At 38.1% G+C, this 24807-nt stretch overlaps 1 protein-coding gene across 1 annotated transcript; it reads left to right on the forward strand.

Moving 5' to 3' along the window:
• The first annotated feature begins 1589 nt into the window (after positions 1-1589).
• ATAD1 (ATPase family AAA domain containing 1) lies at positions 1590-24330 on the forward strand. The gene is made up of 11 exons (XM_063307448.1): positions 1590-1841; positions 3592-3699; positions 3819-3994; positions 5654-5752; positions 8050-8170; positions 8922-9122; positions 11447-11553; positions 13314-13403; positions 16787-16837; positions 21608-21741; positions 22338-24330. Exons 3-11 carry the CDS (start codon positions 3833-3835, stop codon positions 22456-22458), a joined length of 1086 nt encoding a protein of 361 aa, XP_063163518.1. The 5' UTR covers positions 1590-1841; positions 3592-3699; positions 3819-3832; the 3' UTR covers positions 22459-24330.
• Positions 24331-24807: the final 477 nt, after the last annotated feature.

A 24807-nucleotide genomic window follows, 5' to 3' on the forward strand; every position in this document is an offset into this window, starting at 1 on the left:
CCATCTTTAACTGGAAGGGAATCTGATTTGCTGATCCTCTAGTTTGGTTTCACTAGTTGCAGCTTGTAATTCATTTGCTGGGAGGCAAACTTATTTTCCAGTTGAAAAACACAAGGCAGAATACAAGCCTGCAAATATGTCTTCCTCCCAAAGTGGGGGAAAAAGTCTCTTCAGAGTAGCCAAGATTCTTGGCTGCCTGCAACAAGCTGTCAGTACTTTGCAGAGTAAAGAGCTTCTAATGTACTGCATTCACTGGAAAAGTTCTTAAAAATTCAGGGAGATATTCAGAGATGTATCTGTCTTGAAAATAGCCCATGTCATTCATATTGAACTGTATAACACAGTCAAACATCAGGAGTTGACCACAGGATGGATATTTATTCATTTAAATGACTTCATTAAAGTTTCAAAATACAGATAAAATATGAAATATAGAAAAGATTGAAGAAAAGCTAAAAGAAAAAAGACAAACTAAAAAGTGCAGAAATAGTTAGAAATACAAAAGAAGTGACTTCTGGCCTTCTCCAGCACAGATACAAATACAAAATAATACATTAATCTTTAAATCAAACCATGGTAAACATTATTTCTATAAGCTGTAACAACTTAATCATCAAAACCCAAAACAAAACTTCATTTTTCTCAGATACAAGCAAAAAAAATCCAAAAGCGGTTTCCACAGAGAAACAAATCCAGCCAAGCTATTTTCTCTTATCAATGCTGCCAGTTCACAGGGAATGTTTTCTGACATTTTGTATTATGTTATAAAATGTTTTATAATTTTTATCATTAAATATTTTATAAAATTTGCCAAATTTCAGTTCCACAGGAGTCATGGGTCCCAGATTTTAGACACATTCTGTAAGTTAGCCCATTTGAGATACCTTGGTTCAAAAATTGCTGCCTTGCAGTGCACCATTTCACCCAGTTAAAGGTTACACGCAAACAGGAGAGTTTTAGTAGTACATAGATTAAGAGACCATCAGCATCTGTTTCCCCACCCTTACTCAGGGACAAGGCACCTTTATAAACTACAGTATCTGGAACAGACACATCTCTTCATAACATGGAGGTGGTTTGGGCAGGTAAGGTAAAAACGTCAGCTACTGAATTTCGTGTTCTCCTAGAGCTAGTCCAGAGGAAGGCAGACTAATGGTTAGTTAGACCAGGGCTGGGGAAATCCCCACCCATCCGTATTGGGTGCAAGCTCAGTTGGAGCCGTCTTAGCTCCCTATTTAACCCTAAGAGGATTGTTGTAAGGATAAAACGGAGATGGAGCCTGCGGATTCAGGAAAGTTGCTTCCCATCAATCCGTGGGGCAAACTCTTTGTGGCCGGGCTAAATCGACTTGCTCGCCTTCCCGCGGGAAGACGAAGGACAGCCCCCCGCTGCGAGAAGCCCCGGCCGGGATTACAAGGAAAGCGCCCCACTTCCTCCTTAAGCGGAACCTTGTAGGGGAGGCGCGGCGGCCGAGCGGAGGGAATTGGGCGTTGGCACACACCCAGGCGACGGCTGTCGAGAAAGGCCGTTTCTTCCGCTCTTCTCGAGGAATTTCGCGGGCTGCTTCCTTTCCCCCTCCGGCGCGCGCTTTTTACGCGCCGTGACGCTTTCCGTCGCCCGGTGCGGAGGAGGAGGAAGCGGCGTCCAAAGCAGTGACACGGAAGGTCACCTCGCGGCTTTCTTTCGCTTTCAATTCAACTCGGTGGCGGTGCTTTTCTGCAGGACCGGGTGGAGCGTGTTGGCCAGCGAGTGGGGAGGGCGCCTTGGCTTTCCTGCTTCGTGCCGCTTTTCACAGCTCTTGGGAGCAGCCAGGACGCCCCGACAGCTTTTGGAGAAAGAAGGTGAGTGCTTCCATTTCCCCTCTTTTTTGGGGGGTTGAAATAATGGCTGTCTTCCCCCCCCCCCCTTTAAGTCCCTGGTTTGGTTCTTGTTTTTTTTAAGTAGGGTTGCTGCGGAGTCCCAGTTTTGTTGGTTAGGCAAAATTACTCTCCTGATTAGGAACGTGGCTTTTCCCGCCTACTCATAAGCCCGTCCTAGGCTACCTGCAAAGACTGAATTAAAACTGTTCATAGTTTTTCTATAACGTCTAGGGTTCACTGCGATATCTTACACCACTCCCATAACACAGAATCAAAGAGCCAGTCCTGACTCTTATTTTCCCAACCGCTCGCTCTGGACCATGCTGATAGTCCTTCCTCTGCAAGTGTAGCATTGAGGTCAATGCAGGGCATGTAGCTTGTGCTGGACGATAGGCCTGATGCTCCTTTTCAGGTGCCGATTCTTAAAATTTACAGTTTCTATTGCAGTGAGTGAAAATGGAAACAATTCAGAGAAAGGAGAAGCAAATAAAACTGATGTCTTAGAGAGCTCCAGCAGCTAGGAGGAATGGTTGCTTTCAGGAAGCAGCCGAGATACAGCTTGTCCTGATAGCATCACATAGTAAATGTTTTAAGCAAGTACTTTAAGGTGATAATAGCATGTGCCTACCTATTTGAAGCTTCTAAGGCATGGTTTCTCAACCAGGGTTTCATGAGAGGTCCCTAGGGGGTTCCCTGGGAGATCACAATTTATTTTTAAAAATCATTTAAAATTTGGGCAACTTCACATTAAAGAGGTAAGTTTCATTCTTTATTTTCAATTTAAGAACACTGTTAGTGCATATATACAGGCCTACACATGAAACAAATATAATACTTTTGTAACTTCTGGCCTGTGTTTGAGCCTGAATGTGCAGGGGTTCCCTGAGGCCTGAAAAATATTTCAAGGGTTCCTCCAGTGTCAAAAGGTTGAGAAAGGTTGTTCTAAGCAGGAAGTTGTAAAACAGTAAGGAATCTTGGTTTCCAGCACTTTGTATATAATTGGCCTGTCAGACTTGTAGGATGTTGGGATGAGGTCTGCAGATGGCTGGGTGATGAATTTGCCCTGGGTTTGCAGTCTTAATCAGGCTAAAAGAATGAGGATGATCATGCAAATGGCATGCCGTAACATATAAGTGAGATTCTGTTTGTGGTCTTCATATGGCATTTTGGTTAAAAAGTCATTAAGAATTTCCTGTTCAGCAAACTTATGGTATATATTCTCTCATTCTCTCTCTCTCACACACACACATACTGTATATTAGGCCGTCCCACTCATACATCAATAAAAAATAATGTAGATACAAAATGGACTGATAGAACAAGACACAATAAACACATAGCTGAAGCTGTTTATAACACACACTAACAATAGAACAGGCTCATCTAACCTCTTAATCCTATACATGAGAGAAAAGCCAGGTTTTTATGGCTCTATGAAAGGTCAGGGCCAATTGTACCTCAGGAGCAGCTTGTTCCAAAGGACAAACGCAGTTTACAACTCCTTCATAGAGCCTCAGTCCATCGCTGATAAGCTGCACACCACACCGCAGGGGCCTTCTTAGAGTCTGTTGGCCATATTTGATAAGCTGCTTACGTTTGTAGTTTTTGAAACCCTTGTGGGAGAAAAAGAGAGGTCAGGAGAGTAGCTAAAATTATAAGAAATGGCACATTTTAGGGTGTGTATGGAATGGGGAAGGCAGTGACTAATTATCCCTTTCTTTATCTCTACAAGGAAAAGAATCGCACCCACCTTGTATATGAGATCTCTTGTATGTGAAATCCCACTCATCTTGCATATGAAAAAAATCTCCCCCATCTTGTGTATATGAATTAGCAGCAGGTTGGTAATGTATAAAGTATAATAATTTATATATCATGTAGCAAAAATTACAATATTTCAAAGCTTCCTAGCTTTCTAAGAATGCACATTGACTTTCTTTCCTCCATTATTTGGTATAGGTGAAACTGGCACAATGGTACATGCTGAAACTTTTTCTCGTCCTCTAAGTCGGAATGAAGTTGTTGGTTTAATTTTCCGCTTAACAATATTTGGTGCTGTCACCTATTTTACAATTAAATGGATGGTAGATGCAATTGATCCAACAAGGAAGCAAAAAGTAGAAGCTCAAAAACAGGTAAGGGAATAAGTAAAATATTTTAAATATAAAAGTTATATAAATAAGGAGCAGAAAAACTAACACTGTTATTGAGCTACTGAGTCTAGGGTTAGAAAACAAGTCTGCATTCTAAACAAGCCAATTTATTTTTTTATTTGCTTGCTTGCTAACCATGCTCACCATCCCCATCTTATGACTCTGGGTGCTATACAACTGAATAAAAACAAATTCCACAAGGTATAAAAATAATCAGTTAGATACAACAAACATATGCATGCACAGAGGAACCTCTGTTACTATTTTTTATTTTTTGCGGCTACTTATACTCCCTGTGATATGCTACCAGTATTCAGTGGACGCTCACCAAACAACTGAGCGCAATTTCCAAGACATGTTTTTGTGAATAATGTATGGAAAATTTGGGTACCCAGAAAATGCTTCTTAAAAATCTCAGCCCCTTAACTCAGAAAACAGACACAAATTCCATCCTTTTCCTTTTTCAGTGAGGTCAGTTAAATCACTAGGTTGCTGCTCTGTCTATACTAGTCCTCAAGCTACTGCAGTGGGGGAATTAAATGCCCTTCTTTAGCCCCTGAAAAGCTGTCCGTTCATGAAATACAGAAACATTATTGAACTCAGTGGGATTGACTTCTGAGTAGACCTGTATAAAATTATGCTTTAAAGCTAACAAAATACTTTGTTCATAACTCTGGTAAAGTTCTAAAATAATGGAATCAAGATACTGTTTTCAGCAGTATCTGTGCCCTAAATCAGTACGAAAATTCAAGGCCTCCCTTGTATCTCCTGCATGCAAATAATCTGGTATATTGAGACAGGATGTCTTGAAAGATTGTATCTCCCTCTATTACCTTTTTCTTAGGTATGTGTGGTTTATGGAGACTCACTGGGGCCTTTTGTATTACAGTGCCCCACCTGGAGAATGTTGCATTTGCGGAAATGTTGTTTTTTATTTGTGTTCAGATATAGATCTTTATAGCTGGAGAATAATTTTCTCTTCCCCAATAATGAATATATCATTCTGAAAGTTGCCTGCATATTTTGAAAGAATTTCTAAGATACTGTTTAAAAGGCATACAGGTAGTCCTTACAACGGCAATTGGGACTGGAACTGCTGTTGCTAGGCGACCCGGTCGTAAAGTGCAACAGTGGTCCTGGTGGCTGTTGTAAAGCAAGGACCTCACATGACCGCGTCTGCTGGCTTCCTTATTGACTTTGCTTGTGGAAAGCCAGCAGGGAACATCGGAGATCACGATCATGTAACTGCGGCTTGCTGCAGTGTCCAGAACTTTGAGGACAGGTTGTAAGTATCTCTCGTTCAGCACCATCGTAACTTTGAATGGTTGCTGAATGAATGGACGAACCCAAGGACTACCTTAATGTTTATGACTTATGCTCTAAGTAGCTATGCTCAAGTGGAACATTGCTCTATTTCTGAAAGGGATCTTGTAAGTATTATTACCAGTAACAAACCGGCCTCATTTTCCGTAAAGTGGGGTGGTACATTTAAACAAATGAAAATGGGAGTATTCTTGTTTTAAATTCCTAATTCACAATTAACAGAATATTCACATTCCTTAATAGCAACCTTCCCTTTTCAGATATTAACTGGAAAGATCAAGTGAGGTCATACTGCTGAACGCTGGCTTTTCTTTACAGGCAGAAAAGTTGATGAAGCAGATAGGTGTGAAAAATGTTAAGCTTACTGAATATGAAATGAGCATTGCTGCACATCTTGTGGATCCTCTTAGCATGCATGTAAGTGTTCTTTGTCTTCTTTATATGTAAAAATGTTACATCTTGGGGTGAAATGTTGACATGGATGCTATTTGTACTAGAACTGTATTGTATTGAATTTTCTTAATTTAAGGAATAGACTGGTTTTGTGGGATAGACATTTGTATCAACTCTTTATTCCAAGTAGTGTAATCATCATATAGGTCCAAAATCCCAGGACACATTTCTTTTATTTCTATTCTCTCAATAGAGAATTGTGTCTTAATAAGTTAGTAATAATACTAGTAATCACACTTTTCAGAAGTGTGATTTTCAGAAGACCTTAAATATTATTTGATAGAACTAATACATAGTGACTAGTTCCAGATATTGGATAATAATCAGATATTATGCATGTGCAGCTAATTGAAACACCATTTCTCTTTGGGGATGGTGTAACATAGGGAACAAAATCCTGTAATGATACTTTTTACAATCATTAAATATCAGAATTGATGATTATCCAATTTTAACATTTTCTTGACATAATATTATACATGTGCATAGACTTCTTTTTAATCAAAGTGTAGTAACTTATTTTAATATTGCGTTAAGAGTTTTGCTTTCCTTCAGTGAATTTATGCAGTTTTATATGAAGCTAAAATATGCTTCAAAATAATAACTGAATATTCAAAGTTCTCCTTGTATTCTTGAACACTGAGTTATGGTCATTCCATCTTGTTCCATAGGTTAACTCATTGTATGTTGTATCTATATCATGCTCAAATAAGAAGATTATTTCAGGCACTGGGTATAAGCACAAATACTCAGGTACCTAAAAATTTACCATACAGAAAATACCAAAACTGGTGTTTTTGAAAAAAAGCTATATTGCTGCAATTAAGTATATTGCTAATCTATGTTGTTACATTAATGTTGTTACATGCAGAGTTTTCCATCATGGTGTGTACTGTAGGTGTAGCGGGACTGGTGGTAATTAGTGAGTCAGTGGGATGAATGGCTAGGGATGATATTGTAGTTGTTTGTGGTAGATTTATGGGCATATCTACATTCACTGGTTTAGCTGCTTCTATCCTGTGCTCATGCTGGTTTGATTCTAAGCCAATTTAAGAAAATTCTATCTGGATTGAGACACTTTGATGGCCGCTTGCAAAGATACTCACTTGGGTGTTCCTGCACTCCACTGGACAATTCCCCTGATGCTATGCCCTTCGCCCTTTCTTTTCCAGGAAAGCAATGTCCAGTTGCTTTCCTTCTTATGTCTTTCTGGATGGATGGATGCATATGCACATACACAGTTAATTTACATTTATGCATAAAGAAGCAAAATGCATATACACGTAAGCACAACAATCAGCTTATAAAAACTCATTTCTTACTGCTCTGTTGCTTTCTGATGCCTTTTGGACTGACTCTTATCCTGAGTTCTATGATGACATCATAACTCTTGCTTTGTAATTAGAAGATTGCTGATTTGCAACTCAGCAGAAACTGGGTTTTGCCATTTTTCTAGTCTCCTGAGACAAAAGGGTTTCACCTCCAGGGCAAACCACCAACTTTTATATGCTGGGTTCAGATCATACCCACTGTGCTTTTTCAGCACTATTGGCAAAGGAAGTTATAGAAGACGTGGTACTCAGTAGCTCAGTTGAAAGGGTGTTTTTTTCCTCTGAAAAGTAGCCAATGAGCTGCTGGGTTTAGCATGCCCAAAGTGACAGGAACACTCAAGATGACAGCATGCTTCAGAGGTGTAATGAAAAACATGACCTGAGGTCACTTTGATGATTGAGGGATTAATAGAAAGCAGAGTTGTCTATTTCTGCCTTCCAGAAAAAATTGTCTGCCTGTTTTGGCAACAGGGCAATCTGGTAGTTTCAGATTGTGTGACTATAATAGTAGTCAATAATAAAAGGGTATGTTGTATATTAAAACTGAGTTGTTTATTATTAATAGTAAATTTGTAGTAATATTTATTAGTGCTCTCCTGCCATACTGCCTAAGGCCAACATCATCTGTATTTCTTAGATCAAGGGCCAAAATAGTCTTCTTCAGAATCAGCTAAAAAGCAAATATAATTACATAGCATGTTACATAAATGCATTCAAATCTTTCCAACAATAAATTAACGAACATCAAGAGTAAAATCACAACCTCTGGGATACCTTTTGTTTAAATTTTCTTGTTTGGTGAGATACATGCTTATTAAACAGATGGCTTTAAGATTTAGTATAAATCTCATCTGCATTCCCAATTTAAGAATATAGCTGTTTGATTGTTGCCAATTCAGCAATTTTTTAAATCTTGTATTTGTGCCTTAGGTAACATGGAGTGATATTGCAGGCTTAGATGACGTTATTACAGACCTGAAAGACACAGTCATTTTGCCAATCAGGAAAAAACATCTGTTTCAGAACTCCAGACTTCTACAACCACCAAAAGGTAATATGAAGAGGTTCAAGTTGATTAAAAAAAACCTGACCATAGTAGAATTCCTCAAGGACAAAAATTCAAGTTGTAAAAAAAATCCAGTTTTACAAATAAACTTAGGAAGATCACTTGGGCTTGTTCTATTTATAATGAATTGTTTTCATGGAAGATTAATTTCAGATGTGGAAAAAGTAGAGATCATGTTTTCTTTCAAATCATGCCATTCCAGTTGAATGTATACACTTAACTGTAGTACTGTAGTGTTTGCTTGATATCCCACCCTTTAATTTAAAATATAATTCGTAGGATGGCTTATAGGGGCAGCAATATCAAGTAAGTAGCAAATGACAGTGCAGGAGCTTAAAATAATTTCAGCATGAATAAGAGATTTAATCTGGATAAATAAGGTCCTTATCTGGAAGTAATCCTGTGTATCTTTATCTAGGAGGAAATTCTATTAAGTTCTGCCTAACTCAAAGGGTAGAATTGGTACTTTTTCCCCGCATGAATATTCTTTGTGCCCCATTCTGCTGGCACTGCTTGTTTCTGTCCCTCTGAGATTGTGTTCATTGTAGTAGGGAATAAATCAATGGGTGGAGAAATGTCAGGATTTCATGGCATATGGGAGCAACTTGTAAACAACAGTGCAGATGTGAAGACTCTTGCAAAGAGTTTTATTAACCCCAGCCTGTATTAGCTACGTATATCATATCTTCCTATGCAAAATGGCAATGAATTTATTAACAGTGTGTTTGGTTTTCAGGAGTGCTGCTCTATGGCCCTCCAGGTTGTGGTAAAACCTTGATTGCTAAAGCTACAGCAAAGGAAGCTGGTTGCCGCTTTATCAATCTTCAGCCCTCAACATTGACAGACAAGTGGTATGGCGAATCACAGAAGCTAGCGGCAGCCGTTTTTTCTCTTGCTGTAAAACTTCAACCCTCTATCATCTTTATTGACGAAATAGGTAACATGCTATTTTCTACATATTTGAAAATATTACATTAACGTTTTTTTAAAAAACCCTCACAGTCTTCTTTATTAGTTTGATCATGTAGGATCAGTAGTATTTAGTATCATCAGTAGCAAAACAATAGGTATTTTTATAGATTTATTTTTTCTTTTAAGGTGGCAGCTGTTTAACTCAAAACAGCAGCATTTTATTGCTATAATTTTACATGTATATTAAGTATTTAAGGTTTAAGGAAAAATAAAGATCTTTCATTTTTTTTCCCATTTGGATTCAAATAATGTTAGAGCGGCATCATTGTCTCATTCCTTCAGCATTAGTATATATCCAGTATGAAATTCAAAATCTTGTGTTAGACCTTGTATGTTTTTTTTTTAAAGGTAACATGGGTACATTTACATATCCCAGCTGGAATACATACATGCATACCTTACAGGTATTACATACTTCTCCAATCAGTCTGACTCCAAGCAGCTTACATATTCTTCAATACAGTAATTGGGTTAAAATATGATTTAAAAAATCAAAGAACTAAGAAGATCCCACTACCATGGCTACCAGTTTCTCAGGGGAACATTCCACCTACTTTTCCATTCTTCAAAGGGTTTCTGGAAGAGCTATGTCTTCATGGTCTTCCTGAACTCTAATAGGGATGGGGCTAGCCCTATCTCAAGCTCAGGGAGTCCCTGAGGAAGGGGACCATCACTGAGAAAGCTCACCCCCAAATTCCCTGAAAAAGACACTCCTTAGAGGTTGGGACCTGCACCAAGGGGTTGTGACTTTTCTCCAGATAAGCAGGTTCCACTTTGAGCAGGCATTCCTGCAAATATCCAGGTTCTGCGAAATAATACTGGATAGTGGTTTCCAAACAAGCCAGCCATGAAGCTCTATTTTAAAGTTGACTTCCAGGTGCTATGAACCTTCCATGTGCCCTCAACCCTTACATATTATTCCAATTTTGCACAACTTTATTTAGAAGTTTCATACATTTGCATACATTCTTTCGAGAATTACAGGATTTTTATTGATTTATTTTCAGTAAAGAGATGGGCTGTATATGGATATTATAATTTGGGGAAAAAACTAGATGTGATGTTCCTCAGTAGATATATGGAAATTATTATTTTAAGCTGATGAGATTTTTGTTTTAAGAAAGATCCAAAGCTGAGGATACTGTTTTAAATCTTAAAAAAAGCAACAGCAATGTTCAGTGGGAATATTTTTGTGCTTTTGAGTATTTGTATAGGCCAATAATGGAATTTAATCAGTTACTTTACTATGTACAGGGACTACAACATGCCCAATTATGTTTTAGACTTCCTGTGGTGTATTACTTTGAAATAACACCTATTTGCAGGTATTACAAAAATGTTTTACTACAATTCCTCTAGTTGATGGGTACATTTTTAAATACATAAAGCAAGAATGAGTGTTCAAGAACCCTCACCAGTTAAGGTATTTCTAATGGCTGTCCCAGGATGTTGAACAGTACTGTTAAGAACAGAAATTATTTTAGCAGGATCAGAACCAGGTCTCCCAGTTCAGCACTTTCTGTAAGGCTCCCAGATAACAGTAGACAATAGATAATCAACTGAAAAAGGCACATGAGGCGCCCACTGTTTCTTCCCATTGTGGCTGCATCATAGTGTCATGCTCCCAGATCAAACGCTCCCAGAATATCTGATCCAAATCACATGTGTGAATGGAGTCAACACGTGTTGAAACTTGCGAGTCAGTAGAAGTGGGAGGGGGACAAGCCAGGAGCATGAAAGCATCTTGTTTGGACTATCTCTGGCATCCAAGGTCAGCCAGCAGAGCAGTTGCAGACGTCTGCGCAGAACTGAACGGACTGGCACGAAAAGGGGGGCTGCATACCAAAGAAGGGGGAGGGGGTTTTGCTCATTGGGCTGTTTAACTTGGAGAAAGCACAGGAACGTCTGTTCGCAACTTTTTCACTGTACTGTACACTACACTCCATTAAAGAGATTTCTACTTGAACCACGTATGAATCGAATTGAATGGTAAGCTGAGCAGGCAGTCATCACACATAGTCTGATTCTGGAGGTTTCTTCAGTTTACTAGAAGAGTCAAGAGCTGTTGCTTCAGAAACACTGTCCAACCCTTCTGTTAACTGTATATGACATTGTCTTGGGTATCTTCTTGTGTGTCCCATAAGTTCTCAGTTAACGCATGTACCTGATTAATTCATCATGCAACACACATAACTGACTGTGCTGAATTCATCATGCATCACATATAGCTCCATACTCCAGAAACACAAGTTTCTACTCAAATCCTTTTTTTGTTGTTGTTAAATTCAGACTCTTTTCTACGAAGTCGTTCAAGTTCTGATCATGAAGCCACAGCTATGATGAAAGCCCAATTCATGAGTCTCTGGGACGGTCTAGACACTGACTATAGTTGCCAAGTAAGTAGCGAATTATTATTTTTATTGAGACAATCATGCAATACTTAGAAAAAATGTACTTTTCGTTGCTTCGATATTCAGTTATTGGCATTTATGAGCAATCAGTGAAGAGTACAAAAAGTCAGCTTGAGAAATGGAAGGACAGAGAGATGGTTTGTTTATTTATTTATTCATTCTTTTCCTTCAGGAGCTCAAGGGAGTCTACATAGTATTCCTTCCTTTAACTTTTTTTCCACAAGAACCACTCTATAAGTTGAGCTGAGAGACCATATGGCCTGAAGTCCCCCTTGGCTGAGGGTTAGAACCTGGTCTCCCTGATGCCAGTCCAACACCATACCCTACACCACATTGTGTGGCAGGAATTTGCAACTTTTTCCAGGCTGAGAATGCATCTGCTCTCATACTTCATATTTTTAGTTCTGTATTCTTGCTTGGATTAGTTGTGGCCAGAAGAAAGTCTTGTCTCATTCCAGTTAAACCTTCATGATTCTGTCAGCTGAGATCAATATCTCTGTAGCTTAACTGACCTGATGTGGTTATCTTTTAGCCACAGGGTGGTGTGACTGGCTGAAAGCCATGGGGAAATGGGGAAAGCAACATCCAGCCAGCTTTTCAAAGAGGAGACAGTTGGATTGCAAACTCATTTTAAAACCTCTTCCACCCAATCTAAGCTAGTGATAGGAAGCCTTAAATGTCGGTATCTGTGTCAAAGTGATCTCATACATTTAAGGGCCCTGTTTCTTGATTCCTATCACCTAATGAGAATAAAGAACACTAAATAAACAGTAATTTAGTTACATTCCCTTTTCATTTGGGCAGTATCTCCATCTCTAAGTGATGCTCCCATATGCTTGCTCTCTCTCTCTGTCTCTGAAATAGCAGGTAGACCAATACTATTAAATAACATTTCCGGGCTGCTTTGAACATGATACACTATATTCTGTGGTCTAAATATTTATCACATTTTTTGTACATTCTTTGCTGTACAGAATACAAACTGTACAGAATACAAAATAAAGATGCCTGAAATGATGGTAAAAACTATTTGTGGCAAAATTTTAGAAAATAGAATAAGAATATTCTCTTTTTCATGAATGAACTTGAGTCAACATACATTTCAGTACTCTATGTGTATATGGTTTTGAATTCCCTTGGTTTGACAAATGGTATGTGGGAGTAGGATAATTTAGAATGAATAACAATGTTTTGAATATTAATGTTAAACAAAAGAAGGTCTTTTTCCGTGGAATTGCTTTGGTATCTCTGCAAAACTATCTTTGAAACTAATAATTGATTCTAATTGTGTGCTATGACATTGATCAAACACAACTTCAGTCAAATTCAGGATGGATAAAAGTTCCATTTCTGTTACTATCAGATTAATTTGGAGGCAGAAATCTCCTAGAACTATGAACAATTGATCAATAATTTCTTAGAACAGTATCGCTTCCATTTGCAGACAGTAGCAGTATTACTAATTTTTGAGTCTGTCTTATTTTGGATGCAGTTATAATCACATACTTTGGAATCAGTATTTATAAACACAATTTTGCAATGCTTCTCAGTTAAAAGTGGGCTTTTCTAGATAAATTTGAACATCCCAAAGTTTATTCAGATTCAGATACGTTATGTGCTCATTCTACTAATAGGAAAAAACACTATTCTTTTAAAAAACAGGGCCAGTTGCTCGTGAGACATGATATATCAACATTAATGTATTTCATCAAGAATAACTGTTCTTTGTCATACATTACATTTAGGTAATAGTGATGGGAGCTACCAATCGCCCTCAGGATCTTGACTCTGCCATTATGAGAAGAATGCCTACAAGATTTCATATCAATCAACCTGTAAGTTGTTAAAAATGTAATTGCTTATATGCTGTATATTTAATTTTAGCTATTATAGCATGTCCATCCAGTAGTCTCTTTTATGTAACTATTTTTCTTTATGGGTCTCTATTCTGCCTAATGAGCCCTAAAGCAGCATACAGTGCACTAATAATATAATATGGTCAAATAGAATAAAAAAGAGAACTATCAAGGTGAACAATAAAAGCAGAATCTCCATCACAGAATCAGAAGGGCAAAACAGCTGTGGGGGGTGTGTGCCTTAGAGTCAGTCTTGACTCCTGGTGATTGCCTGGACTGGTCCTTGCAGTTTTCTGGCAAGATTTCAGAAGTGGTTTGCCATTGCCTTCTTCCTAGGGCTGAGAGAGAATGACTGGTCCACAGTCACCAAGCTGGCTTTGTGCCTAAGGCAGGACTAGAACTCATGGTCTCCTGGTTTCTAGCCTGGTGCCTTAACCACTACAGCAAACTAGCCCTCCGAAGTAGTTTATCACGAAAAAAAACAATGCCAAGCCAAATGCACAAACACAACCTATTTATAATGAAATGCTAATTTTTTTAATAAGGATTTTATTAAGTTTCAAGCAAAGATAAAAACTACAGAAAAATAAAAATCCACAAAGAAAAAAACTAAAAAGAAGTGAAAACACAAGAGAATTTTTTTTTCAAAGTTACAAAGAAGTGTGACTTCCCACTTTTAACAGTAAGGATATACAAAAAATTTTCATGGTCAATCCCTTACTCTATATTAAACCAAACCACATTATTTCTATAAATCATTCCACATTGGCACATTATAAAAACCACTAAGTATAGTTTCTCCTTCTCCTTATATTAAAAGAAAAAAAAAATCATATAAACCCCCTAAACAACTCTCCCCATCCCATCTATTTCACCATTCCCTTCCTACTACTACTCTATACATTTCTGTCTGCTATAATAAAAATCAAACTAAAAAGCACATAAATTGTCTGCCATTATACTTAGCAATACAACAATTTTAATGATCTTAATAAACCCCAAACCCTCCAAGTAGACATTTTTTATACCTTATTAATCTTAATCCAAATCATTAAAGATAAATGAAATCAGCCAAACCCTAAAAGCAATCCAGATAAATATTCTTTAACACTTATCCCACTTCAAAATAAACCAGAGCATATACGTAGCCCCACAATGTACACAGAGCTTTTTTCTTAAAAAGATCAAACAGCCCAACTGCCCCCCTCAAAAACTCCAGTGTCTCTTTAGGAAACTTCCCATACATAATAACTCCTTTTTCCTGGCATTCCACCAGAAAAGCAATTTCACTTGTGGCTTGCAACTTGCTCTCTTCCTTTTCCAATTTGACTATCCAATCTTCATCCAGCATTTCAATAGAAGTCCCAATCTCACTCTTGGAAGAGACATTTCTGTCACTGTTAAAATCCTGTTTCATCCATGACATCTCCAACCAGATGACACATTTTAGACTGCATATTTTCAACAATGTCCTGAATATCTTGCATAAAAGCTTGGTGGAAGTCAGAAAAAGTCTGTTTAAAATCCTCCATATCTCACACAGTAGATTATGGCACCCCCTAGGAGCTTAACCAGTGAAAGTCAAAGATATGAAAGAGTTCTGGAATGTGTTTACACAAGTGAAAGTGAGATATGCAGACAGCTCCCAAGGGAAAGTAGAAGCAGAAAGCTGAAGGTTCAAATCAGCTGATTTAACATGTAGGAAAATGCTAGTATATTCATATTTAGTACAAAAATATAACAGGGAGACAATTATTTACTCTCAATCTTCCTTAATATTTGGAGGGAAAGGAAGGGCCAAAACTTAAAAAAAAAAATTTTTTTTAAGTAATCCCCAAAATAATGATAAGCACCAAGAGAGCCAGCTTCTTGCTGTAGAAAGCCTCTCTTAGGGTACATGTACTTAAAAGAAGTATAAATTGGGCGATTTAGAAATGGGGTGGCCCGTCTTAGTGTCCCTTTAAGGCTACAGCACAGCTTGGAAAAATGGTGACATCTCCGCCTCCCAGCTGGCTCTTACCAGTCGAACATGAAATGCTGTTTGCAATCTTCTGGCTGCAAGAAGCCATCCAGAGGACAGATGGGGTGATTCCAGGTGTTTTCCTTTTTTCCAGAGAACACTCCTGGGCTTCAGGAAAACCTGCCTGAACCCGAAAAAACTGCTGTGTTGACAGCTCTGCCTGCTGAGCCCACGGGCACAGCTGTTCAGTCCGCCATGTCCCCACCAGAAGCCCCTATAATGAAATGCTGATTAATGGGGAGAACAAACAGGATTCCTTGAAGATGATGTTCCAAAATTTGGGAAATCCATTTAGAATGTTCCCCTCCTATTTCTCTGCCATCCATATTTCCCTGAGGTGATGTGATATAGCGTAGGCTACTCCTTGATGATTTCACAGGGAAGAGAAAGTAATAATCCTGCTTCTGAGCTACTTAGGGCTTTAAGACTAGGGCAACAAATTATGTTTGCTCAGGAACCAACCATTATGCAGTGAAAATTGGACCCAATAATTGTTATATTCGAGGTAGGAACTCCTGTAAAGCCCATGGAGTTGTGCTTGAGTTGTAAGTTTTCAAAAACCTTTTAGAGGTTGTGACCAAGAGAAGTCAGAGAGTTGCCATACTGTACCTGTCTTCTCTAGGAAAGAATGGAAGTATGGAAAAATCTTCCATACTGGACATTTAGAAGGAAAATCTTACAAAGCTTCAGTTTTAGTTTAGTAAGGAAAATACAACATCATTTAAAAGCTGCTACTTACCTTTCGTCTAAATCCGTTTCTTGCTCATCAAAAATTTCATCTGCCTTGTCTGGAATAAGTTTCAGCTTTTTAGTCAGTTTACTGTCCTCTATAATCAGGTGCCTGTGTTAAAATTGTTAAGCAGTATCCTGTTGTTTATTTTGCCTTTTTGATTCATATTTTCCCTCCTTTTCCTTCTGGCTAAGGAAGTTCTTGAAAGGCAGCATGTGTGCTGAGAAATTAGCTGTGTTTGGTTGGATGTGTTTTTCAGGAAGCAGTTAATGCTGCTCCCAGGTTGACTCCATTTCTGGCTGACCTCCCCCAAATAACCTTAGGATGTCTTCCATGAATCCCTGTTATCAAAGGATTTATTGTCTCACGGGTGCTTCTTGCAGAAACGAGGAGGAGAGAATAAAGAATCTGGGTGCTGCTGATGTAGGAGAACAATGACATTTGCTTGAGAAGCACTTGCATTTGACCCAGTGGTGCGTCAAGGAATTTATAGCAGAATAGTATCATGTTTTTAAAATGCATCATAAATATCGTAAGATTATCACTGTAAAAAGTTTGGATCGTTATTCCTCTTTTGTACCAATGTCATGTTTTCTTTCTTTTAATTTAAAGGCACTAAAACAGAGGGAGGCAATCTTGAAACTTATTTTGAAAAACGAAAATGTAAGTTGGTCATTTTTTGCTACAAAGTAAATTATTTTGTATTCCTACAATAGTATTTCATGGTTATACTCAATCAGTTTGAGCAAGCTCGTATGTCATAGGCTTGGTTTTAGTCCTCTCCAACAACTGAGTTAAGATAAAATTGTACCCCATAGACTTCTGTAGCTGTTCTTTCGAAATCTGTATTGTAACAAAATATTGCTAAGTAGTAATATATCCTTAGAAACCTTTAGCCTATTGGTAAAATATTAATTTATTCCAATTTATTGTGCACCCATAATATTTACCATATTGCTGGACAATACTCACAAATATCAGTAAAGACCTTTCATATTACCCACATATCATACCAACTTTGGTTCAGTTTCTGCCACCTGTTTACTGTGAATTTATGTATGTACTTAATCACTTTATATGGTTGTCCATTCAACAAAGTGACTCTGGATGTCTAATAAGACATTAAAAACAAGTTAACAACAACAGTAATAAACAACTGGCCATCAAACCAAATCATAACATTTTTCAAAAGGGGAGTATCCAACATTCCAGCCCAAATGCCCAGAGCAAAAAATAGGTTTTTAATGCCTTATGACAAGCTAATTTTGTTGGGGCCAATTGGAAGGGGAGAGAGACATTCCAACAGGTGGGTGCTACCATGGAAAATGTATGCTTCCTAGGTCCGGCCAGATGACATTTGTGTAGAGAAGGGACCTGGAGTATGCCCAATCCAGAAGAACATTGTCAGGCTCTGCCTGCTACCCAGTAAAAACACAGATGCTAGTGTAGGCTTAGGTTCTGGTTTTATTTGAGTAACAGTATGCGTGCCCTTTAAGAAAGCTGAGAGTGAGTGGAGCGCGCCGGAACGGGATTTAAATAGCCCGCGCCGGTCAGCGTTCCACCCCTTCTTACTCTGGGTACGCCCCCGAGCCCCGTCGGTAGGTGAGGGGTCGTGGAGCCCCTCCTGTGCTCCGGGCGTTTCCTTGATTGCTTCCCTGGCCGGTGATGGTTCATTGCCGGGCGATCAGGTTCGTAATCTCTTTGACAGCTCGGGCACGCCTCGTGGTCTGGTCTTGTCAATTGCTTTCTTTGCAACATTGTATCTTTCTCTTCCGTGCCTCCAGCTAGAGCTGATACTTTGTTGCCAGCACCTGTTGCTCTCTTTTGTTACCTAGTTGCCTTTTCCCTTAATCCGCCCGGGACCCATTTCCCTGCATTGTCATGTGAGCCGTTGCGATGTCACAAGCATCGCAACAGTGATCATGACAAACATGTGGGACAGGATGATATAACTGGAGATAAATAGTCCCACAAATAGCCTAGTCCTGTGCCATGTAGGGCATTGTAGGTGATAACCAGCACCTAGACTTGCACCCAGAAGCCTACTGAAAGCTAGTGTAGCTCTCAGAATAGTGGTGTTTAGTGTACCATAGTATGATCATAACTACATGCACTGCTGCATTCTAGTTCAATTGCAGTTTCTGGATGGCCTTCAAGGACAGTAGAGTGTATTGCAGTATTTCAACAGGGAGGTGACTAATCCATGAGTGACCATGAGCAGAGCCTCCCAGTCTGGGAACAGGTGCAGTTGGCTCACCAGTTAAAGTTGTGCAAAGACCCTGCTGGCCACAGCTGCTACTAGCAACTCAAGTAGTAGCTGTGAGTCTAAGAGGACCCCCAGATTAGGCACCACCTCTGAGTGGGGGAGGGCAGCTTCCCCAGAACCAATATTGAAAATTTCCAGTTCCAAAATCTGAAGGGCCCAAAAGCCACAGCCACTCAGTCTTGCTGGGATTGAGTTGAAGCCTGTTCCTCCCCATCCAGACCCTAGGACAGAACCTTGACAGCACCACCTAGTTGGCCCAGGGTGGAAGACTGCAATAGAGTATCAGCTTACTGATGATATTTCACTCCATGTGGATGAATGACCTCTCCAGTGGTTTCATGCAGGTGTTAAACAAAAACGGGGAGAGAGTAAAACCCCGAGGTACCTCATACAGCAGGGCCTCAGGCTAGATTGTTCCCCTCCCACCAGCACTGACTGGAATTGACCCTGGAAGAGCCCACTCCCAATCCCCAAAGCCAGTTCAGAAGGATACTATGTTTGATCATACTGAAAGCTGCTGAGAGGTCAAGGAGGGGTAGGATGGATGCAGCACCCCCATCCCAGCCTTCCTATAGGACATCAATAAGTGCAACAAATGCCATTTCAATACTGTGTTTTAGTTTGAACCTAAACCGAAAGGGATCTAGATAATCTGCTTCCTCCAGGGCTCTCTGGAATGATAAGGTGGTGCCTCTCAGCAAATTTCCCCCCAAAAGGGGAAGTTGGAGACAGGATGAAAATTGTCCACCTGAGTTAGATCAAATGACGACTTCTTGGGGACAAGACAGACCACTGCCTCCTTAAAAGCTGGTAGATCCATGCCTTTCCCTAAGATGCATTTACCACTGCAGAGATCCAACCATAGGTCCACTTCCTGGCGGCCTTGGCCAACCAGAATGAGCATGGATAGACAATATTGGCGGTCACCCTACCAGCCCCAAGGACCTTGTCATCTTCTTCAAGAGTAATTGGCTCAAACACATCCCAGATAACCAAGCAATACATACCTTTTGCTTTTCTTATTGCCACAAGGTAATCCTTAATAATCCTGTGCTTAATTGGAATCACTATTCATCTTTCCCCAGTGGTATTCTAGGCATCTCCGGGGCTTTATACTACAGAGTTCCTCTGAAAACCGGGGGGCTCACTGGGGTCCGTGAACAGAATGAATTGCTAAACTATCTACCAAAAATCAGATATTAATAGAAACTTGACATCCTTTCAGAATTACTGATTATAGTATCTTTTATAATCTTCATACCATGCATCTAGATTTAACAAAGATAACAAGCAGTAGCTTGCACAGTTTATAAGGTTCTTCCAGCTTTCAGAATCACCATTATATAAGCCTCATAAAATATAGGAAAGGTCGTCTTTCCAAAAGACTCATTATGTCTCTGACAATATGGAGATCAAGCTCTTTCTGTGTTCTTTGATATCTATTGAAGCCCACTGGGTCAGGGGCTTTCCTGTATTTCTTAACTTCTGTCACATATCTCCTGCAGTGTTAGAAGTATGGAGATATCCTTCAAATGAATATGAGAAATCTCAGTTTGGTTTATTCCATTTAAAAAACTCTACCTGCTTGAGTGATATCTCCATACTGTAGAAATGAGTATAAACATCTAAAAAATGATAATTGCACTTCAGTCTTTATCTATTGTCCCCACAGAATCTCTTTTTGTTGGTATTATATTGTTTTAGACAAGAAGCCTAAAGTGCCTGGTTTATTCCCCTGTTCTCAATATGTCTGCTTAATATAAGCATATAATTAATCATTAATTAATTTTAGCAGATCTAAAAGCTTTATAGAATTCTAAGGGATGGCTTCTAGCATACATACTCAAAGCTCTTTTACAATCATTTCCAAATTACTATGATAAAGATACTTCATTTTTTTTCTTCTGGGCCTGGATAAAGCTTTAAATACAACTGAATCAATCATCATATGCAGGTAGTCCTTGTTTAGCAACTGCCTCCGACTGTTTGAAGTTACAGAGGTGATGAAAAAGTAAGTTTATGACCAGTCCTCGCATTTATGACTTTCACAGGTCTGTAAAGCAAAGGAAAGCTGAAGTAAGATCATAAGCACAATCACATTTAACTTAGTGACCACTTCACTTAACAACTGAGTTGCCAATCCCTATTGTGGTTACTAAACAAGGACTGTTTAGTATGTTGATCATCTGTTAATTGATAAAATGTATATAAAAATCTTTCTTTTTTGTTGATCAGCAAATTGAGAATCATCTAATAATGGCATATTAAAATGCACTGTGCACTACTTTGACATTTCTTACCACAGACTGTGACATTTTTACCAAGGTATAATTGGATGTTGGAATAGATCTCTCAACCAATTAAATACAAATTGAGATGTTAAAAATAATTTAAACAAAAACATGTGCTGTGAGAAGTTGAAATGAAAGTATATTTTTTGTTTAAGTTTAGATGTCTCTCTGTTATCTCCCAAAGTCAACCCCCTGGCTATACACATGAAAAACTCTCCAACTCTGTAAATAATTCTTCTTGGGAACTTTATTTAGATTAGTTGATGGATCTAAAACTAAATTAAATTCCCAACCTCAGTTAAACGATCCCCCTATAAATGAAGACGACTTGCAGAACAATTATGCAAAATAACTGGTTTATCTCCAGTTAGGCCAGTTATCTCATTGCCAGAGCCATTTTTTTTTTTAATTTATTTATTTATTTATTGCCTATTTATTTATTTATCCAATTTGTCCCGCCCATCTCCTCCCTTCAGGGGACTCTGGGAGGTTTACAGTAATCAATTAAAACAACTATCATAAAATCCACAATATAAAATTACAATAATAAATAATATAAATAAGAGTAAAAAAAAACAAAAAAAAACATTTGACTATCACTATCAATAATTGCCAAAATTATAAGGTGCCCATCAGTAACCAAAATGTCATGTTCAGGTATAATATATGGAAATTTCATAATTAGTATAGCCTCTCTGGCAACTTTTGAATTTCCATAAATAAGAATCTGATAAACCAAAGTCCTTATAGGTAAATGCTTTTTTGACAAAATCAAGCATGATGAATTATTTGATTCTATTTCAGTTTGAGCTATTCCTTACTGTTTGTAAGTTAATTATATGGCCCATGTATGTGCTGTTTCTTCTTTGCTGATAGGTGGATAGGCGTGTGGATCTTCTGGAAGTTGCTAAAGAAACTGATGGGTTTTCAGGAAGTGACTTGAAAGAAATGTGCCGTGATGCTGCGTTGCTGTGTGTCAGGGAATATGTAAATTCTGCATATGAAGACAGGTACTTCTTAAGGCTGCAGAGATTTCCCATAAGAAGACTCGATATCTAGGAGCCAGTTTTGCTGTTGCTTTTTATAGGAATGGATTCTCGTAGCCTAAACATTGTGTGAACTATTTGGAAAAACCAGGAGGGAATTCCTTCCTGTTTTCTTACTTTCCGTAGCAAGATGGATGTGCTCTTAATTTATGAATAATTTGTATGTCTTGTTGCATGTGGATATGTGAGAACTACATTAATTCCACATAGGATGCTGCAGAGAAATTCAGAATACCTCAAGTGAGAGTCATTCATGGTTGACATGATTCTAGTGGTATGCAAACATCCAATTTAAAATTCTCTATTTTGAAACACCTCAAACAGTTCTGAAATGGTCAAAATGATCAAAATGATTATTTTGAACTTGGGAACAACTATTTCAAACTCAAAATTTGGAATGGTTTGGTTTGAATTCAAAGCAATTTTCACACCCCTAGATTGTTCCCAAATAGTTTATGTTTATATACACGGTATTCTGTCTCTTTCTTTTATTGATTGTTCTATTTCACCTTTTTAAAAGGTCCTTAAATCACCTTTATATTTTCTTCTTCTTCTTTTAGCAATGACGATGATGAAATTCGCCCAGTGCAACAAAGGGATTTGCATCGAGCAATTGAGAAGATGAAGAAATCAAAGGATGCAACAAATCAAAGTGTTCTAATGCATGTTAGTTTAGATTAAGGTTATTCTTAGCTTCTTTTGGTTAATGGTGATTTAAATAGTAGAAGTCAATTGGAAACAAAAAATATCCTTTTAACGATGGTTTCTGGAATTGTTTTTATATGCTGATACCTAAGTTATTGAAACCTAGTAATGTTGCAGAATTGGATACAGTCCGTGTGATAGATCATGACATGGAGGAATATAGTCTTGTTCAAACCAATGTCCTGTTTCCTTGTTGCAGCCTTAAAAATCTGTCAGTAGGTTCTAGCATGCACATTGTTTCTCTGGGAGGGAGGGAGAGCCTATGTATATATGTATGAGATGATGATGTGTGTATATAGGATGTATATGTATATCCACACAGGTTTTTATATAGAGACATAATATGTAGAAGACTTGAATATGAAACCCCCTTTTTTTTTTCTTTTTACTTACTGTCTGGATCAAATTAGGTCACAGGATTAAAATACTAAGTACACAGTTTCCTACTTTTGTGTAGTTCCTTAATGCAAAGTCAGAAACTTTGCTTTTGGGAGTGGGAAATCTGTTACGTAGAGAAATTCTCATTTCTCCTTTCCGTCACAGCTCACAGTATGCGCTGGTGCCAATGACCTAAAATGTGTGCAAGTCTATCAATCTTTTCATTTTATATGAACCTACAAACTGCATTCTTTTTAATGCCTTTTTGTATAATCAAAACCTACCATTGTGGGCAGAACACTGGAAACTACGTATCGTTAATATTTATTTTTCTATTTCTGAATTGTGAATAATGTCCTTTCTTCAATTACTGGACATAAAGGCTGCCATTGCTAAATTTCCTTCTTTGCTGCTCGTAACTTTCTAACAGTTGTAAGTGGATACAACAAAAATTGTAACACCAAGGACAATGGCTTTCAATTTTAGTTAAATTTCTTTCTATAAGACATGGGTCTTGCAGAGAGTAGGAATTGAAATAATCATAATGGGGAAGATCGGAATAATGAGATTTATTTCCTTAAATCCATTTACTGTTACTGTTTTCTTCCCTGAATTCATATCTCTGCACTAATTCTAGATATACTTGTAAGCTTCTTTTGTTGGAGTATAGAACAAAAATGCTCTTCAAACCATTCATTAAAGAATGGTTTACTTTTTTTCAGTGAGTATATCCAAATTTCAAAATGGAAAATTTGTGGCCAAGGAAAACACAGTTCACAGTTAACTGTTAAACCCAAAATAAAGCAGATTTTGTGAAATGAAAGAATTCTTTAAAAGGTCCAACCAAGTCAGCCCAGTTTAGAACTTTAGTTCCATTTCAACTGGTTATTCAGAATATTTGGGATTAAGAACTGAGTGGGTGAATGATGCAATTTGATGATCAAATTGCTTTTGCATTATGGATAACATTAAAAGAAAATGGGAATGGGGGGGGTCATCCCATTCTATTTTCCCTCTTTTATTCCTAAATCAGTCCCATCCGATCCTCTTGTACATATTGTTGCCACTTCTGAAAAGAAAAATACTTGAAAAATATCTATGCTTCTGGGCACCTTCCTCTGGATTGCAGCCATATGTATAAATACAGCTAGAGATATCAGTAAGTTGACTTTTTAAAGTCATTTACACAAATCTCTTTTGCAATATTAAATCCTGGGACAAAGTCCATAGGCACATCGTGGTAAAGTACTTGATTTATATAGTGTTCAATTAGGCACTTCATTTCAATGAGCTGTACTGTATTCTGATAGTAATTATTCGTTGTTCACGTCTCAGATCTTATTCTACTTAATTTCAGCCAAACCTCAAAGTATAAAATTAGTAACTTTAACCACTTCACAGAAGTGCTGTATCTTTCCAGTGTTTTCTATGGCTTGTAAATAAAGGTCACACAATGAGTCTCTGTCGTAACTGATGTTCTAAACATTCATGAATGGTGGTGAATAATCTTTTGCCACAACAGCAGAACTAGGTATTACTTCTTGTGACCAAATATATTCGTTTTAAGATGTACTATTTCACTTCATAATTTCACAAGCTCAGAATAGTCCCGTTTAAGTCCATGGTAGCATCAATCATGCTTGATTTCTCTCTCACCAAGTAAAACAATTTTATCTGTTTTCTATTCCTGTAGGTGATTTGGTTTGGTTTATTTGCAAGAGGGAAAATTAAATGTTGCAACTATTTCCAGGTTTGTTCTAGGGACAATAGTTAGGATCCAGAGATTGTAACAGCTCAGGTAATTTCAGCAGATGCTCTTTATCTATAATGAGATGCCCTCAAAAGACTTTGTGAACCTTGGCCAATACTTCTGATGTCCTTTGTCACTGTATTTAAAACATTACTTCAAATCTCAAAACTGTTTGCTTTCTGGCCCCATCATTCCAG

Source organism: Candoia aspera, chromosome 6 (genome assembly GCF_035149785.1).
Source record: "Candoia aspera isolate rCanAsp1 chromosome 6, rCanAsp1.hap2, whole genome shotgun sequence".
Classification (NCBI taxonomy): domain Eukaryota; kingdom Metazoa; phylum Chordata; class Lepidosauria; order Squamata; family Boidae; genus Candoia; species Candoia aspera.

What these genes read in the sequence shown, in the direction of transcription:
- ATAD1 (XM_063307448.1), top strand. Translation starts at nt 3,833, where the DNA reads ATGGTACATGCTGAAACTTTTTCTCGTCCTCTAAGTCGGAATGAAGTT. An exon ending in TGGATCCTCTTAGCATGCAT is followed by an intron (nt 5,753 to 8,049) that starts GTAAGTGTTCTT and finishes TTTGTGCCTTAG; the next exon opens with GTAACATGGAGTGATATTGC. An exon ending in TTATTTTGAAAAACGAAAAT is followed by an intron (nt 16,838 to 21,607) that starts GTAAGTTGGTCA and finishes CTTTGCTGATAG; the next exon opens with GTGGATAGGCGTGTGGATCT.